Genomic DNA, 18179 nt, shown 5'->3' on the forward strand with positions numbered 1-18179 from the left:
GCAGGTGTCCTGAGCGCCATGTAACCACGCCCATCCCAAAATCCTGTTGATTTCATGGATGAACCGTTCTCCTTCCATCTGTAATGGGGCAGCCATGTGTACGGATGAGGCAGGGGAGAGGTTTACTCCGGCTCGAGGTGCTGGAAGCTCACGGTCCAGGACCAGCTGGGCCTTGTTCAGCCTCTGGCGATGGCTTCTCGCAGGCGGCGTCTGCAGGTGCCCAGGGCATCACGTCGGGGGGGGGGGGACAGGGAGTGCACAGTGTGTCCACACCTCCTCGGTGCCCAGGGCATCATGTCGGGGGGGACAGGGAGTGCACGGTGTGTCCACACCTCCTCGGTGCCCAGGGCGTCGCGTCGGGGGGGACAGGGAGTGCACGGTGTGTCCACACCTCCTCGGTGCCCAGGGCGTCACGTCGGGGGTACAGGGAGTGCACGGTGTGTCCACACCTCCTCGGTGCCCAGGGCATCACGTCGGGGGGGGGGGGGGACAGGGAGTGCACAGTGTGTCCACACCTCCTCGGTGCCCAGGGCATCGCCTTAGGGGAGACTGGGAGTGCACGGTGTGTCCACACCTCCTCGGTGCCCAGGGCATCACGTCGGGGGGGACAGGGAGTGCACGGTGTGTCCACACCTCCTCGGTGCCCAGGGCATCACGTTGGGGGGGACAGGGAGTGCACGGTGTGTCCACACCTCCTCATACAGCCATCGCCATCCGAAGACTTACTCCGACCCCGACACCAGGTTCCATGGTTGGACTAAGTGTCCACCTTCTCGGTGCCGTTGACACCTGAGCACTGAAGTTCCCGGGGGCAGGGGAGGAATCCTCCAATCACGGCCGTGTTTCCACCCTGCTGAATTGGATTTGTTAGTATTGTACCTAAGATTCTTGAAATGGTGTTTGTAAAGTTTATATTTAATTTTCATTTCCTATAATATTCTTAGCCAATTTTTTAAAATCCCAATTATACTAATTTTGTATACTACGTTACATGGTTTTTCCTTGTTTTTAAAAATATTACCCATAACACTTCGTATGCAGCAAGGATATTTTTGAATATTGCATAAAACTCACTGGCAAACATAAGTTCCGGATCTCTGTTCTGCTTGGTGGTCACGGTTTAGCTATCACCTTTTTCTTTTCAGATTGGTTATATTTCCTAGGAAATGTCTAATTCAAGCTTTCAGATGTACTGAACTAAAACTGTGTGTGGTCTTACTTTACTATTTTTAATTTTCACGGTGTCTGGATTTGTCTTTTCGGGTTCTTAGTTGCAGTTTCTGCTGCTCAGCTCCGTTGGAGAGCTGTCTGCTCCATCGCTCGTCCATAAAAACCGTCTTTTGACTTTGTTGAGCGTCTCCACTATTTTGTGTTTCACTAATTTCTGTGCTTATCTCTTACATCTTCAGAGTCCTAAGTTCCTGCTGTTTATTCTTATCTTCCTCCAGGTTCCTGAGCTGAACATTAAAATTATTTACTTGAGAGCTCTCCTGTTTTTAACAAACATGTAGATCCGACGTGCCCCGCGGACCTTGACCTGTGTCTGGTCCAGGTCATGTCTTCAGACCAGGAGTTATCTCGGTCACTTTCAGTCTTCACACACGGGCTGTTGTCAGCGATTTCTCTTTGTCATTTTTCGCTCCACCACCTCGGCTGCCCCGTGGTCGAGAACGAGTCCTGGCGGAGCCACCCTGGCCGTCTGCTTCCCTCCACTCGCTCCTACCACACGCATTCTCAGCCAGGCCTGTTGGAGTCTCCGAGACTCTGGAGAGTCCAGAGACATGAGCACGCCCTCCAAATCCAGCAACCTCCTTCCCAAGTTCTATCTGAGCACGCAGTGAGCTTCAGATGGATTCAAAACCAGCGCCCAGCTGACTCCGACGTTCAGTTTGAATAGCCGTTGCCTATTGAATTAGTAAGTCAGGCAAAATGAGAATCATTAATGCAGCGAGACTCTGAACTCTGCAAAATGCAGGCTTCAGTTTGAAACCCTTGTGTAGGCAGCAGGTTCTCCCCTGGGCAGTGCACACGGTGACCAGCAGAGATGGACGTCACGCACAGAGCAGAGACTGTGTGGAACCGGGCGACCGCCGCTCCTCCCAGGCAGACTCGGTAAAGCCCGCGGCAAACCAGAAAGACGGAGGGCTCAGGGCCACCGTGAGGGGACCGTGGGGAAAACACCGGAGTTGAGCCCTGGCCCCCGGGTGAACTCTGAATGGCGGCTGTGAGCAACAGTCTGGTGACACATTCCCCTGACCTCCGTCCTGCTTTCCCACGACTTGTGTGCACAAGGACAAAGAGCCCGTTTCTTGCACCTCAGCTGTTGTCACCTGTAAGCGGCGGGTCTGCAAGGACTGGCCGCTGTGTGGGTCAACAGGGCAGGAAGCCCCCAGCGTGGGGCTGGGCTGCTCTCAAGCCCTGGAGCCCACCAGAGAGAGAGCAAACGCGGAGACCGGCAGCGACACAAATGCCAATGCACCTGCTACAAGAAGGGACAAGCGCATCAGAGCGGACGAGCTCTGGGGCCGCGGCCGAGTGGGAGGTGCCCGCAGGCGCCAGCGTGCCGAGGCGTGAGACGCGGGTGGAAGGGGGCTCAGGGGCCTCTGGGGACGGCTCCGTGGTTGAGGGCGGAGGCCAGAGCCAGGGAGCGCGGGGTTCACAGCCAGCGTCCCCTCGGCACAGTCGTGTGTGCCGGGACCATGGGCCGCTTCTCCGTGTCCCCCGACACAGCACAGCTACTCCAGCCAAGCTGCAGGGGATCGCGGTGCCTGGGTGACACGGAACGGCGACGCGTATGCGGGCATTCAACACGCTCACGGGACATGGAGTAAAAGATGCTCATTTTGGTGCAAAAAGTTCTGGAACCCACGCACGTGTGTTTTACAACCTGAGTTTTTGAGCCTTTTGAAGATCTTCTGTATGCAAGGATTTCAAACTTTTTCTACCAAAACAAACTTTTATTTTAATTCTGTTTTCGTGGCTTTTTAAAAAAGTACTTTTGGATGTTCAGAAACACACACACACACACATACACACATACACACATACATACAGTACACATGCATACACACATACACATACACACAGAGTTTGCATCAATATGAAAAATTTAACATGAAAACAGAGCACTAGAGAAAGTACTTAACAAGTATACAAGTTATCTTAAAATCAGACGAAAGGATAATTAGAACACTTGAAAAACAGAACAAGGTACAAGAACAGGTATTATATATATATATAGAGAGAGAGAGAGAGAGAGAGAGAGAGGGCGGCACACATAAAAATGTCGAGCTCCACCAGTCACGGCAGAAGGGAGCCCTGCTCAGGAGTGGAATGTGAGCGCGGGAGGGGAGGCGGCCTGGTGGTTAGCACTCGAGTCCTCACTGTCCCAGATGACCAGCCCAGATTATTTACGACAATCTCATTTCCCCATGATCAATTAGGAATGTGTGTCAAAGGAACTTATCTTGGAGTCTTCCTGACAAAACGTCCTTACACCTGTTAATGAAAAAGCCAAGGGAGATGGCCTCCTTTGTCCATGGATGTTTTGCATACGGATGATTGCTGGACTGGTAGCAGCCACCTTGTGACCAAGAGGCAGAGCCAGCCCGCAGCAGAGAACAGATGGCATCCTCCGTGAGAGGTAGCACACCCGTCGTTTCCATGTGGGTCAGGCTCTCTGCGCCACTGTCAAGGCTGTGAACAGCTATGTGACAGGGCTGCAGGTGCGAGACCACGGGTCCCTCAGGAAGGCCAAGGGAGGACCAGAGAGAAGCTTGCTTCTCACCCAGCTCCCAGCCTGGACGGCACCAGGGCATCAGCAGACGGTGTGCACCTGGGGAGGAGGAAGGGCACGGGGAAGGCACTCAGAGCCCCTCTGGAGGCCACGGGGGCTGTGAGGAGGCCAGCAGCCAGGCACCTGCCCAGAGCCCGGGCAGCGAGGAGGCGGCAGGGACGGTGGCTGCCGACCCCGGCTTCAGCAACAGCGGGTTTTCCCAGCCGTTCCACTGTGGGGCCATGGAGCTCACGTGGGGCCAGCGGGCAGGTGAGGCCACACAAGCCACGCTTGGAGCCAGGGCTGGATGGGCTTCCAGGGGGAGCGAGGCCACAGGGCGTGGGGCAGGCGAGGGCAGGCGCTCCCCCAGCCATGGCGAGGAGACTGCGCTGACCACCGTGGACGGCTGGGCGGGCTCTGCTCGGTGCCACTTCCAGAGCAGGCCGTGGCTCCACCTGCGGAGGAACAGCGGCCGCCCCTCGGCTGGGACGAGAGGACCTGAAGGCCCACAGTCCTAGGAGACCTAGGAGACACGGTCTGCTACGAGTGACAAAGCGACACCCTGAAGACGTCCTGGATCCAAGACGCACCGGCTGCCAGCGTGGGCACAGGGACAAGGCCCGCTGAAACACGACGGACTCCGAGATGCGGGGGACTGAGCGCGAGTCCCAGTCCTGCCGGAGTCAGTGTCAGCACTGGCCGTGGCCCCGTGTCTTCTCTGACGCCGCCACGGTGGAGCAGCCACGCTCACAGCTGGAGGCCACAACGCGCCCCTCGGCTCGCCTCGCGGACCACACCCACCCTGAATGCAAGGCAAGACTTGATTTGGAGAGAGTTTGGTCCCTAGATCGAGACCGATGAGCTAATCAGATACGAATGATGCTGAGTTAGCAGGTTGCTCTGTTACTGACCAACGAGGACCCCATCCTGCAACTCAATGAGTAACTTATGAGGTCTGAAGAATGGCAAACACAGCCTGTCCTCTGCCCAGCACTGCGGAGGCCGGTGTTTGCCTTTTGGGCTACAGCAGCCAGCAGGGAGCCACGAGGAGGAGGAAGTGGACGCCGCCGCTGGCCGAGGTCCCGCCCGGAAGTCCCAGCAGCAGCTCCCTGGCGCAGGTGTCCAGCCGCGAGGGCCGCGATGCAGGTGCCGGCTGACTCACTTCCTCTGTCTGGAGAGGAGGCGCTGTGTGCGGGAAGTTGTCAGCAGCTCAGCCACACCGCTGTCGGCACGGGGCGGGTGGGTCCAGGCAGCGTCCAGTGCCCTTGGCTCAGCCCCATTCTCCCGTCCCTCGTCCCCCACCCTGCCTGCCGGGGCTCCCTGGAGAGGCTGGTCCCTGACGCGACACAGCAGGGGTTCACAAAGTTATAGAAAAGCGGAGTTGAAAGTTCAGCTTCTTCTGGTGCCCGTTTTGAAATCCATACAGTCTTTTCATAATTTGCGTTTTCCATTTTGCACTTTTGAAGAGCCCTCTGTATGCGTGGAGTTCAAAAATGTTTCGCAGGAAAGAAACTTACCTTCTAACTCCATTGTCCGGGAACTTGACGGAGCCCCCTGTGGCACAGAGGCTGGGATTTCGGAGCCGGACCCCAGGGGTCCTCCCGCTGGGTGGTGGTGCGGCAGGAAGTGGGAGCAGGCGGGGCGGGGCCCAGGGAGAAGGCCGGGGTCTGGGCAGGCCGAAGTCCAAGCAATTCAGGATGGGCGGCCGTCGTCCGTGGAACTTGCCCAGCTAATGAGGATTGGAGAACTGGGCTGGAGAAGGGTGGCGACGAGAGACGCGCTTGCGATGGGGTCGTTCTCTCATCTGCAGAGAAAGCACCAATTTTCACACCAATGCAGTTCCATTTATCTGTGCTCTGTGTACTACAAAACCTTTAATTCACTTCTGACTCTGACTGCGGCGTTGCCGAACTGCAGGGTCGCGTGCACTCGTGAGAACGGACAGAGCGCCCGTGCCCTCCTCCTCAAAGGAGACGTCCAGGTGATGCCGTTCCGCTTATTACTATTTTCTCAATATCGATAAGCCTTGTGGGCTCTGGCACACATTCAGAGAATTCTGAATACTGGCTCAAGTGGACAAGACAACATGCTAAGATCTTATTCAGTGAGAGAAATGCGTAGGAGAGTGAGGGCTTTATCTAAGGGAGAACGAGAAGTCCAGCCGCTAAGTCCGGGCCCACACCAAGCTGAGAGCAGGCCAGGAGCCACGTGCAGCAAACCGCAGGCAGGAAAGTAGGGAGCGGGCACCCCAAAGCCTCGGGCAGCGGGGGCGATGAAGGGCAATCAGGGTGAGGGTGGGGGGCACCGTGCTCCAGGCCTTTTATCCACTTCCAGAGGGGAGTGGTCACGCAGCCTGACTGGCAGGTGGGCATTGGGGGGGGGGGTCAGGTAGGGGCATGAGGTCACACAGGGGCGTGGTGAAGGCGTGGTCTCCCAGCTCACAAACCTAATCCATTGTCTCCTATCTGCCTGCCTACACCACTGGGAAACACGGGCGATGTCTCCACCAGGGACCGACACCCGTGCTGCCATGAAGGGCCTCCCGCGGCCCTCCACCCACTCCTGGGAACCACACGGCTGCTCCCACTGCCCTAGGCACGCTGTGTATGGTGTCACACGGTGCCTCGGCTCTGGGGGCTGGCTCTCTACACACAGCGTAATTCCCAGGGGACCTGGGATGCTGCCCCAAGCGGCAGCCGCTCCTGTCTGTCACTAAGCAGTGTCCCACAGCGGGAAGCGACCTCCACTTGTTTAACCTCTAGAGTAGCTAACAATGGACACTCGCACTCAGGGCTGTGCGTGAACCTGAGTCTAAGCGCCCCTGCATAAACTCCCCCGGGTATGGCTTCTGGGCCACGTTTTGTTCTGTGGGAATCGCCGGGTGCTTTCTGGAGTGGCCGCAGCTCTGCACGCTCTCCGGGCCGCAGTCTTGGCTCGTCCAGGCGTCCCAGGCAGGCGGTGACACTCACTGCGGTCCTGGCTTGCAGCTTCCTCGCGGCCAGCGCTGTCCACGCATTTTCGTGCTTATTTGCCATCAGTACAGCCTCCTGGGTGAACCGGGGGTCTGGCCTGAACGGACGATCTGTGCTCCTTGGCGGAGTCCTGAGAGTCCGCCGTGGAACGTGCGGTTTGCACACACTTCCTCCCAGGCCTTAGACGGTGGCGACGCTTGTCTCCATCGCTTTCTTCCCCCTCTCAAGTTTTATGGTTTTATGCTTTGCACTTAATCCCGTGATCCGTTGTGAGTTATTTTCGTATCGAGTATGACCTGTGGGTCACGGGGCTTTTCACTTCGGCTTTCTTGCTCCTGGATGTCCAAGTACACCAGCATCATCTGTCAGAATTGGACGGGGCACATCTGTGTGACCGCATCTCCGGGATCCTGGCCAGGGGTCTGGGTGTCTTGCTCTCCGCCCAGCCTGCGCTGCGTTGAGTGCTGGGGCCATCTCTGTGCACGGCTTCGGGTCCCGCCCAGCCCTCTCCGCCTCCGCCCCGGGACCTACGGGGAGTGTGAGTTGTGTCATCCCCAGCTTCTGAGAAGGAGCGCTCACTGCCCGCCAGGCGGGGGTGTTGCTAGGTCTCTCAGGGGTCAGCGCACATTCCTGAACTTTTACGATCGAATTTCCCTGCTTCTGCCTGGCAACAGGACGAGGGTGACGCTCGCACACAGGCAATCGCTCAGGAGAGGGGAGACCGCAAGCAGGGGGCCCTGCAGGCACAGTCTCGGGGGAAAACCTCAACTCGGGCCACTTGCAGAGAAAGCTTTCCTGAGTCTCTGCCTTGTCAAGGCCAAGGGCTACTCTGCTGAAATATTTAACCGTGCCACTGTATACAGGATCTGTCACGGTGAGGGAAGCCAAGGAGAGGGTCGGCTGGAATGGAGCTCCTCCCCACAGCCGGAGAGGTTCGCACGACTTGGTTCTACGTCACTCAGATCCCAAGGAGTGGACAGAAGAAATCCCACGCAGCCACAACGAGCAGCGGCATCCCGGGGTGTGCAGGGCCTCCCCGCCTTTGCCTTCTACTCGGAACGTCTGGAAGAACACAGGAAGAGGGAACGTGGCCTTGGGCAGGCCAGTCCTCGCACCTGCCCTGACTTTGGCCTCCTGGTCCTGCTTGAGACGAATGAATTGCTAAGGCTTTCGGCTGTGTGTTGGGGACTACATCCAGCGGCAATGCCGGGGGGACCGCTGCATTCGTTCACCCTGGGTGGACACTCCCTTCAGCCTGGCAGGACGGCGGGTTCCACCCTTCATGGGAAGTGTTGTGCTGGTGACGTGGAGGGGGTGTGTCTCACGGCCTCGCCCTTTGTGAAGGAGCGGCTTAGCTGAGGAGGTGGTCATGGGGAGTCCCTGCTTCTGCGACTTGGGAAGGCACCCAGGACACACGCACGGCCACGTGGTGTTTGGGGGAACAGCCGGTTGTATTCCCGTTGAAAACTGTCCCTGAACTGGCATGAACTAAAGCATCTTTGGCTATTGCCTGGTCTCCCACTTGTGTCGGAGCAGGGGCACTGCCTGTCTCCAGTTCGCACTGTCTTCACACCCCCACGGCTGTGTGGACGGCACTGTGTCCCCCCCGAGAGGAGAAGGCGCTGAAGCGCTGATGCCCCTGCCAGCGGACAGGGCCTTGCTCTGCAGACGACACGTGCGGCTGAGCCAGTCCGCCCTCACCGTGTCCAGACCGAAAGGGACGGCCTGGAGACACAGACACTCGCACAGGGAGCTGGAGGTGCCTTCCCGGGGGCCTCGGCAGGGGCGTGGCCCCGGACTTCACGCTTCGCGTTCCTGCGCGTGGCGCCTGGTGACAGCAGCCTGAGCAAACGGACGTGCTGTTTGCCCTGTCGTCTTGGAAATGACTGAGGTCTGTGAATCTCCAGGCTGACAGAGGCTTCTGGAGAAGGAAGCTGCTGACGGTGCGCTGGAGCCCTCGCGAATTCAGCTCTCTGGGCCCCCACCAAGAGCTAACGGGGTCACGTAAATGAATTACGTCTCCAGAGTGGCCCAGAAGCCCTGGTTTTTCTCTTTCTGCTCCGGCACATTCTATCCAAACAACAGAGACGGACAGCAGCACAGCTGACTGTCCTCTGGAGACAGTGACTGGAGCTCTGTGTGCCAGGAGCGGACGAGTGAGCAGCCACAAGTGTCTCCCCTTGTGTGTGCACCACAGGCAGGCCCTGTGCAACCCACGCACGCCGTGGAGGTCCCTCGGAAAGCTGGCCTGCTCAGCGTTTCTGTCTGGGGTCTGAGTTATGGCTGCTTCTGATAGATTCAGGGTCTGTAAATCAGATCCAAACAATCCCTTTCAGTTTGGGTACCCTCTCTTGTGGAGTCCATCAAGGGAAGGATTCCAAGACTTACTTGGAAATGTGGCAAGTCTTGGAAAAAACAAGAGCCATTAAAACTAATTATATCTCACAGCCGTGACCCCGTTGTTCTGTTGTCTTTTTACTTGAGCTTTACAAAGCCCCCTTTAAAAAGTTTTTCATCTGGAAATCATTTCAAACTCACAAAAAACTACAAACATCACATGAGCGCACTCACACAGCCCGAGCCAAGTCACCGGCCGCATTCTCTCCATTTGCTGCTTTGTTTGCCTCTTGCTGGCCACAGATCCACCGTCCAGAGAACACTGGCCGTCCGTAGTCAGCTTCCTGAGTGCTGTGCCCTGTGGCTGGAGGCTGGCCGGCCGGCCGCAGCGACCCTCCTGGGTCAGATCCAGGAGGACCGTGGTCTCTCACGTGCTGAATGATGCCTGGGAACCACGGGTGCTCTCCTCCTGCGCCCACCCCACGTCCACTCCGTGTTGTGTCACTAACGGTCCCCGTTGGCATCGTGTGAAGAAAACACGCGGCGGCACGGATCCAAGCAGACACAGAAGTTGTCCAGACTCCTGTGCGTGTCTGAGGCCCGGATTTTCCCAGGCTTGGTGGTGGAGCCGGTTCACTTTGTAGTCAGCGGTGCTCATCGTCGGGTTCCTGGGCCCTACAGCCGTGCCTGGCCCCGCTGAATGGTGAATCTTTAAAACCGGGCTTTCGCTGCCTGTGTCACCCCGTCGGGAGCACACACAGCACAGACGCCACCTCGGCCCTGCCCTCAGCAGCCCCGTGGGGGACGTGGCGGGAGTGTGTCCCCCCGAGGTCCTGTGCTGGAAGCTTGGTCCGCAGTGTGGTGGAGCCTGAGGGGCGGGGCCCGGGGGGTGTTCAGCCCCGAGGTGTCCAGCCCTGCGCAGGGATTCTGCAGGCCTGGAGGGGCCGTCTAGTGCGTTGGTGCTCTCGGCAAGCGGGGGCTACGAAGCAGCTCCGGCTGTCTCAGCTCGCTCCTGCGTCCTGTCTGTCCGGCACGCGCTCCTGGCGCTGCGATGGCCTTGGCCACGGGGCCCTTGCACCGCGCCCTTACACCCCTACATGCCTCTGTGGATAAAGAGCTCAGCCTCGGGTGTTTTCTTACAGCACAGGGACCGGGCTGAGGCAGAGAGGGCGCCAGAGGAGGATATGACGTCTTGAAGACTCTGAGTTTCCCGTCCACGGCCGCCCAGCCTGGGGGTGAGTGAGAGCCACGCTCCACGGCCACCTGCCGAGAGCTGGTGGGAGCAGGGTGCCCTGCGTCCTGCGGGCTCAGGCTGGGCAGGTGCTTCCTTGGACGGACCCTCCCCCGGGACGGCGCCACGTGTGTTCAGGCGTCCTGTACCACCCACTAGAAGGCGCGTGGAGTCCCTGAAGGCCGTGCGTCCGCGGATCCCGGCGGCTGGTCCCCAAACTCCTAGACATGGGGAAGTGGCTCAGCGAATGCCTCCGGCGGCCTGGCTTCTGGGACCAGGGCTCCCTGCCTGCCTCCGGGAAAGCCCGGTACTCCCAACCTTCTTCAAGCTGTCCCACGCCGGGGTCAAGTGAGCCATGCCCTCCCTATCGCCCCTGGGTCCCCCCACACCACCCGGTGGCAGGCACGGGGCCAGGCTCTGCGCTGAGCCGCACTGGGGCCCCGGCCTTCCCGCACACCCACGGTGGACACCCCGCGAAGACAAAGCTGCCCTCCTCCTCCCCGGCTCCTGTGGAGCTTGGGGCGGGGGGCACTGGCAAATTGCTCGGGCAGACTCTGAGCCCTGAGGCCGCCGCTCCCTCCTGGACGTTCCTGCTGACTCAGCTGAATCCAGAGAAACAAAGCAAGAGGAAAATCCGTGGAGAACCTCTGTGGCCATCTCGAAACTGCCCAGCAGACCTGGCCCCTGCCGGCTCCCGCAGTGCCACGAGTGAGCGAGCAAGCGTGGGGTGGGGAGCGGGTCCAGGCTCCGCGAGGGCACGGGCAGGTGCTTTTCCCCAGGGCCAGACCCACCCGGCTGGCGGCCCACGGCATTCTGCTGCCGTGAGTCACCGAGAGAACGGCAGGTGCCGATCGGCAGCCGGCTATGGCTACTGCAGGTTGCAGGCACCCCAGCTTCTGGCTTATACAGACGCAGATCCGAACTACTGATGGCTAAGATGCAAAGCGGCTGCCCTGCAGGGAGGGCTCGGCACACGAAAGGGCGTCTGCTCTGAACAGCCCAGTGCCTCGGCCTCGGCCCGCCCCCGTGACCACCCGGCTCTGCCCCGCAGAGGCCGCCGAGCCGGGCTGCAGGGCTGCAGGCTTGCACACCTGGGAGCCGGGTGACGCACACCTCAGCAAAGAGCTGTGCTGCCGTGTGGGCCGGGAAGCCGTCCCCTAAGCCGTAGTTGTGTCACCCGGCACCGTGAGTGCACACGGCCCCGCAGCTGTGCGTGTCGTGTGCATAAAGCACCACCCGCCCAGAATTCCACGTTCCCGCATGCGTGCCACGGAACGGACGAGCAAGAGCAGAGCGTGGCAGGGCCGGGACCCCCCTTACCACGGCCCTGGCAGAGGTGCGAGCCCACGGCCCCAGGCAGCGCCCGACACAGGCCCACAGACACCGCACCGGCTCTTTGCTTGGGATGGATTCTGACCTTTGAAAAATTGCCTCGATTTCTTTTTATTAGGTGTATGGGGATACTTCAAACAGTGCACGGAAAAGGGGACTAAAAGACAGAGTCTGCCTGGAAAATGCAAGCACAGGTCTCCCATAAGACACGTTTCCTGTGACCTGAGAGCCTCACACGTTTTAAAAATGAGAAATGCACGTTAACATTTCTCCCTGCAAGCCCGGAGAAGAGAAAATGACAGTTTCCTCTCTTTTGGTGAAGGCTATTAACATATTTTCATTATTAAAACCTTTCTACTCTTGCTTTAGAACGCATGACCAGGAAGCATTACTGTTTAGTGTGCCGCTGGGTCGCATTTGGTGATGTTTTATTGATTGTTTGGTCTCAAAATCAGAAAGCCTGGCACCCGTTTGGGACCCTTCCGGCGGGCCTGGATGTTCCCAACAGCTCGATGCATTTTGCCACGGGGCACGGGTTCTGGATATTTTTCAGGTCTTTTCTCTCTCTCCCTCAAGCCAGCTTCGTGCATAAGAAGCACTGACAACTGCTCTCTCCTCGCACATTTTTCACCACTCATTTACTTTCCTCAAAGGTGCTCTCCTCCCTGGTTGTCCTCCTGTGTTTGTCTTGAATGCGCCTCTCCCCATTTACCCATCTGTTGGCTAACTATGGAAAGGATCTCAGCAAGGTGTGGCCTTGGTTAAGCCGCTCCATCCTCACAGCCTCCTTCCTCCCGCCGTGCGGAGCGCGTGCTTCTCCCGGCTGGCACTGCACACGAACCCGGCCGACGTCGCCTGCTGTCGCTCTGTGCGCCACGAGACGCTCCTGTGAGCCTGACTGGGCAGCACCAGCACAGTCTAGATGCACACACTGGTTCCCTAGGGAAGCAGTAAGTGCTGTCATGTTCCCGTTGTTAAAGGCAGCCATGCTGCCCGGTCACTTTCCTCTAGACATTTTCTTTCTCGTTGTTTCACACGATTGGTCACTCTACTTTCTATAAAATTATAGCTTTGCTGTCGTGCATATTTAAAGTGTTTGATAATTAAAACAACAAACAATAAAAATTTTAAAGTAGATAATTTTAAATGGCTTGGAGATGACTTGGTTTTAGGGAAAACATCTGGATAGCAACAGGACGGTCTGTATTTTTTTAAGTCCGATAACTCACTTCATCGGAATTCGTCCTAGTTCTAACAGAGTTGAGTCCGTTTCGTTTCTGGCACAGCTCCTTCTTATATACGGTTCTACACCTTCACCTCAGGGAAGTGCTTGAATCTTGCTCTCTTTGAGTGTCCTTTTCGGCTCAGGTTTTCTGGACTCCCTGCTGGTGGAGGCCGACTCTACACACCTCTCTCTGTCTTGGGCATTTTCTTCTCTTTCTGACCTCCATGTGTACGATTTTTTCCCCTGAAGTCAATTCTAACTCTTTTTCTTTGTTAAGCGTCATTTTTCTGAGTTTTCTCAAACCTTCGGCCAGACCCTCACTCTTTCCCAGGATTCTGTTTTATTTTACTTTTGCTGTGCCTTTTTTCTCCCTATTTCTTCCTCAACTCCTCTGTCACTTTATTCTTTGTCTTTTTATTTCATGTTTGATCTCCTCTTTGCTTTGCCTTCCCGATTGAAACAGGTTAACTTCCTCTCCGTGCGGTTGCAACCTTCACCTGCCTCTGGCCGAGGCTCTCAAAGGCCTGACTCATCTCCTGGCCGTGTTTGCACTGCTTTTCCCTGCAGCGTGTTTGCGTGGCTCCAACAATGCGCTGCCTTCACAATCATTATTGCTCACCTACGCCCGGCCCCCCTGTCACACGGCCGTGGCCGCTCGGCGGCTGCCAGCCCCTCTCTGGGTCTCAGGGCGGTCGCTGCTGGAGGGCGCTGGTCATCACAGCACAGCACTCACCGTCGGTCTTGCCGGGTCCCAGGCACACGGGGTGTGGGTGTGTGTTGATTTTCCTCTGGGTCCGTGAGTCACCTGCGAGCCCTCCTCTAGCTGCCCTGCTCACAGCCAGCGCCTGACAGACGGTTTCTCGCGGGCTCTGTCAGCCCCGTGCCCAGAGCTCTGCACCGTCACTGCCTAGATTCCGTTAGCTCTTTTCGCTCTCGAATGTTTCCTTCCAAGCTAGGGGTCTGGCCGGCCCCTGCTGACCCGCTGTTGAGTCTGGAGGCTTCTGTGTGCTCCTGGAAGGGGCAGTCTGCTTCTGCCTCTGTCTGATGCTGAGGGTCTTGGGCAGCCATTGTGGGGTCGCTGTGAGCCAGCAGGGGGACCTCCTCCCGCCCACGGCCCTGCAAGACGGCTCTCCAAGACGGCTCTCCATTGTCTCGGGCTCCCCGCCGAGCCCAGGTGGAAGGGTACGCACGCCGCCAGTTTAAACTCTAAGTTGTTGAAACGCTTCTTCAGGTTTGGCCAGAGCGCACCTCGCCCCAGGGTCGCCCTCAGAGAACTTCTACGCCATTGGGCCTTACGATTTGGAACAACAAGCATTTCAAACCATCGTCAGAGCTTAAAAGACACTGGGTATAACAGTTGACAAAAGCAATTTCTCATAGTCTTACCCCGGTTGCCTGGCGACTGGGAGCCCCCGGCAGGGCACTGCCTTCTGCCCTTGGCGCTGCTGAACTCCGGGGTTGTTTTTCTAGGAGAGGGAGGGGACGGCTGTCGGACAGACCATCGACCTTCGTCAGAAGTTCATCTAGCAGACTGGCAAGTTCATCCAGGTAGCGATTCTGAAGGGAAGACAACGAGGTCAGCAAATGCACCCGGGAGCCTGGTTTTTCTTCTTTCCTCATCTCTGACACACAGAGGGCGCGGCGGGAAATGGCACTGCGCCATGTGGAACACACGCCAGGGCTCTGGCCAGAGACCGGGGTGCCGGGCCGGGCCCGTAAGTCTCTGCATTCCAGTGCCCCCATCACGACATGCACGTTCACATACGTGCATGGAGACACAAAGTGGCTAAGGTTAACCCTGCTACAGTGTGCACACGCAGGCACACACACAGAGCTATGGTTAATATCCTGTTACAGTGTGCACACACAGCTATGGTTAATACCTGTTACAGTGTGCACACACATGCAGGCACACACAGAGCCGTGGTTAATACCTGTAACAGTGTGCACACGCAGGCACACACAGAGGTGTGGTTAATACCTGTTACAGTGTGCACACGCAGGCACACACAGAGCCGTGGTTAATACCTGTTATAGTGTACACAGGCAGGCACACACAGAGCCGTGGTTAATACCTGTTACAGTGTGCACACGCAGACACACACACAGAGGCGTGGTTAATACCTGTTACAGTGTGCACACACATGCAGGCACACACAGAGCCGTGGTTAACACCTGTTACAGTGTACACAGGCAGGCACACACAGAGCTATGGTTAATACCTGTTACAGTGTGCACAGGCAGGCACACACAGAGGTGTGGTTAATACCTGTTACAGTGTGCACACGCAGCACACACAGAGCTATGGTTAATACCTGTTACAGTGTGCACACGCAGGCACACACAGAGGTGTGGTTAATACCTGTTATAGTGTGCACAGGTAGCACACACACACAGAGCCGTGGTTAATACCTGTTACAGTGTGCACACGCAGGCACACACAGAGCTATGGTTAATACCTGTTACAGTGTGCACACGCAGGCACACACACAGAGCCATGGTTAATACCTGTTACAGTGTGCACACGCAGGTACACACAGAGCCGTGGTTAATACCTGTTACAGTGTGCACACGCAGGCACACACAGAGCCGTGGTTAATACCTGTTACAGTGTGCACACACAGGTACACACAGAGCCGTGGTTAATACCTGTTACAGTGTGCACACGCAGGTACACACAGAGCCGTGGTTAATACCTGTTACAGTGTGCACACGCAGGCACACACAGAGCCGTGGTTAATACCTGTTACAGTGTGCACACGCAGGCACACACAGAGCCGTGGTTAATACCTGTTACAGTGTGCACACGCAGGCACACACAGAGCCGTGGTTAATACCTGTTACAGTGTGCACACGCAGGCACACACAGAGGTGTGGTTAATACCTGTTACAGTGTGCACACGCAGACACACACAGAGGTGTGGTTAATACCTGTTACAGTGTGCACACGCAGGCACACACAGAGGTGTGGTTAATACCTGTAACAGTGTGCACACGCAGGCACACACAGAGCCATGGTTAATACCTGTTACAGTGTGCACACGCAGGCACACACAGAGCCGTGGTTAATACCTGTTACAGTGTGCACACACATGCAGGGACACACAGAGCCGTGGTTAATACCTGTTACAGTGTGCACACGCAGGCACACACAGAGGTGTGGTTAATACCTGTTACAATGTGCACACGCAGGCACACACAGAGCCGTGGTTAATACCTGTTACAGTGTGCACACGCAGGCACACACAGAGCCGTGGTTAATACCTGTTACAGTGTGCACACGCAGGCACACACAGAGGTGTGGTTAATACCCTGTTACAGTGTGCACAGGCAGGCACACACAGAGCCGTGGTTAATACCTGTTACAGTGTGCACACGCAGGCACACACAGAGCCGTGGTTAATACCTGTTACAGTGTGCACAGGCAGACACACACAGAGGTGTGGTTAATACCTGTTACAGTGTACACAGGCAGTTACACACAGAGCTGTGGTTAATACCTGTTACAGTGTGCACAGGCAGGCACACACAGAGGCGTGGTTAATACCTGTTACAATATGCACACGCAGGCACACACAGAGCCATGGTTAATACCTGTTACAGTGTGCACATACAGAGGTGTGGTTAATACCAGTTACAGTGTGCACAGGCAGGCACACACAGAGCCGTGGTTAATGACATCAGCACCAGCACTGTGAATGGGCGAAGGCAGTGGCTGATGGCCAACATGACAGACAGAGAAGCCCGTGCTATCCTGACTGCGTGCACTCGGGCGAAGCCTAGATACCAGTGACGGGAGACACCTGGAGCTCGGTGTGCAACACTGGGTTTGAGGTTTGCATTCATATCTGGCTGACACCCAAGGCTCATGTTTTGAGTAGACGTTGGTCCAGCAGCAGGTAGAAACAGAAAAAACTAGTTCTAAACGGGGCAGGGCACAGTGTGTGTGTGCCCTGGCAGAGACCAGAGCCTTGGTCTCTCCGACTGGACAGGGTCACAAGGACATGGTGAGTTAGGGAGGGATGAGGTGCTTGGAAGTACCCAAGGGGAGAGCTAACAGTCTTCTCGTTACTGAAAGCAGACTTGGAGACTGCCGTGACACGCAGCACGGAATCCCATCCTGCTCTGAGAACTCAGAGTGGATTCCTCAATGACACCACGACCTTGAGCTTGCCCGTGTGCCCATGGATCCAACAGCCCACAGCTTACGTGGTCCTCGGCCACCTCCGTCTCCTCCGACCGTGGTGTCCCCAGTCCCAGAACGGCCAGGACCTTCCTCCGGGCGTAAGCCCTGACGTCGTCAAGCCTCACGAGAGGTTTACTTGGGAAAGACCGCCTTTTTCGGGAGGAAGTCCTGAGGGCATGTCTCAGCTAGGGGAGAGACAGTAGAAAGAAACTCGGGTCAGCAAACCAAAAACCAGCGTTATCAGTCTGGAGACCCTGGCTGATGGTGCCGCATGGCAACCACTTAGTAAGATGGGACCCGCGTGGCAGACAACACATCTCCTGCCTCGGACCAGACGGCAGCAAGACGCGTTCTGACGTGGAAATCATCTCGTCATAAAGGGTGGTTCCAGCGGCTGGCGGTTGAGGACCCAGGTCATTAGCTCAACCAGCACATCCACCAGTGCACCGCCAGGGAGCCCCATGGGCTGCAGGCGACCCCAGGCCCACGGGCGGCTGCGCCCTGGCCCACGGGCGGCTGCGCCCTGGCCCACGGGCGGCTGTGCGTTACTTCCTCACTGCGGGCTGGGACCGGTTAGCTCACACACCTGTGGGATCACACTCAAATTCCTGCACGTCCTCTTGCCTTAAAAAGAGCCCCCAAGAGCACATGTTAGCCACGTAGAGCCTGTCCACTCTGCACTCCCCGGAAAACCCCACGGCACAGAGGGCGCCCAGCAGCAGGACGAGGCCCCGGCACTGCTGCCACGGGAGCTCTCCCGCCCGGGGCCCTCTTCTGTGCCGCTGAGCCACACGCTCCCCCAGAGCACCCAGACGAGGGACAACCAGCCCCGGCCGTTCCTCTCTCCTGCGTCCGTCTTCATCCTCGGTCAGCCCTGACATCCCTCGACCCCTGAGAAAGGGTCTGGACCCTGCAGGGGTGCCCAGGAGCCCGAGAGGACGGGCCGCTGGCATGGAGATGGTGCCCTGTCCACTTGCACCTGGGTCTGAGGGCTCCTGGCCCAACCAACCCAACAGCCGCACGGACGGCCCCTGACTTGTGCACTCAGGGGCCCTGGGCGCTCTCTCCTGTTTCAGAGAGGAGTCCTCGCTTGCGGCATGGCACGGCACTGCACGGGAGGC

The 18179-nt window shown here is 57.3% G+C and overlaps 1 protein-coding gene across 1 annotated transcript in view; it reads right to left on the bottom strand.

Moving 5' to 3' along the window:
* Positions 1-2951: 2951 nt before the first annotated feature.
* The window catches only part of PKD1L1 (polycystin 1 like 1, transient receptor potential channel interacting), a 94766-nt gene continuing 79538 nt past the window's right edge, over positions 2952-18179 (bottom strand). Inside the window, exons 46-48 of the mRNA XM_062178560.1 lie at positions 17082-17243; positions 14259-14429; positions 2952-5579 (exon numbers count right to left, since the gene is read on the bottom strand). Of these exons, the coding sequence (XP_062034544.1) occupies positions 5505-5579; positions 14259-14429; positions 17082-17243 (408 nt within the window). The 3' untranslated portion in view covers positions 2952-5504. The remainder of the gene's footprint in view (positions 5580-14258; positions 14430-17081; positions 17244-18179) is intronic.

This window comes from Lepus europaeus, chromosome 20 (genome assembly GCF_033115175.1).
Source record: "Lepus europaeus isolate LE1 chromosome 20, mLepTim1.pri, whole genome shotgun sequence".
NCBI classification, from domain to species: domain Eukaryota; kingdom Metazoa; phylum Chordata; class Mammalia; order Lagomorpha; family Leporidae; genus Lepus; species Lepus europaeus.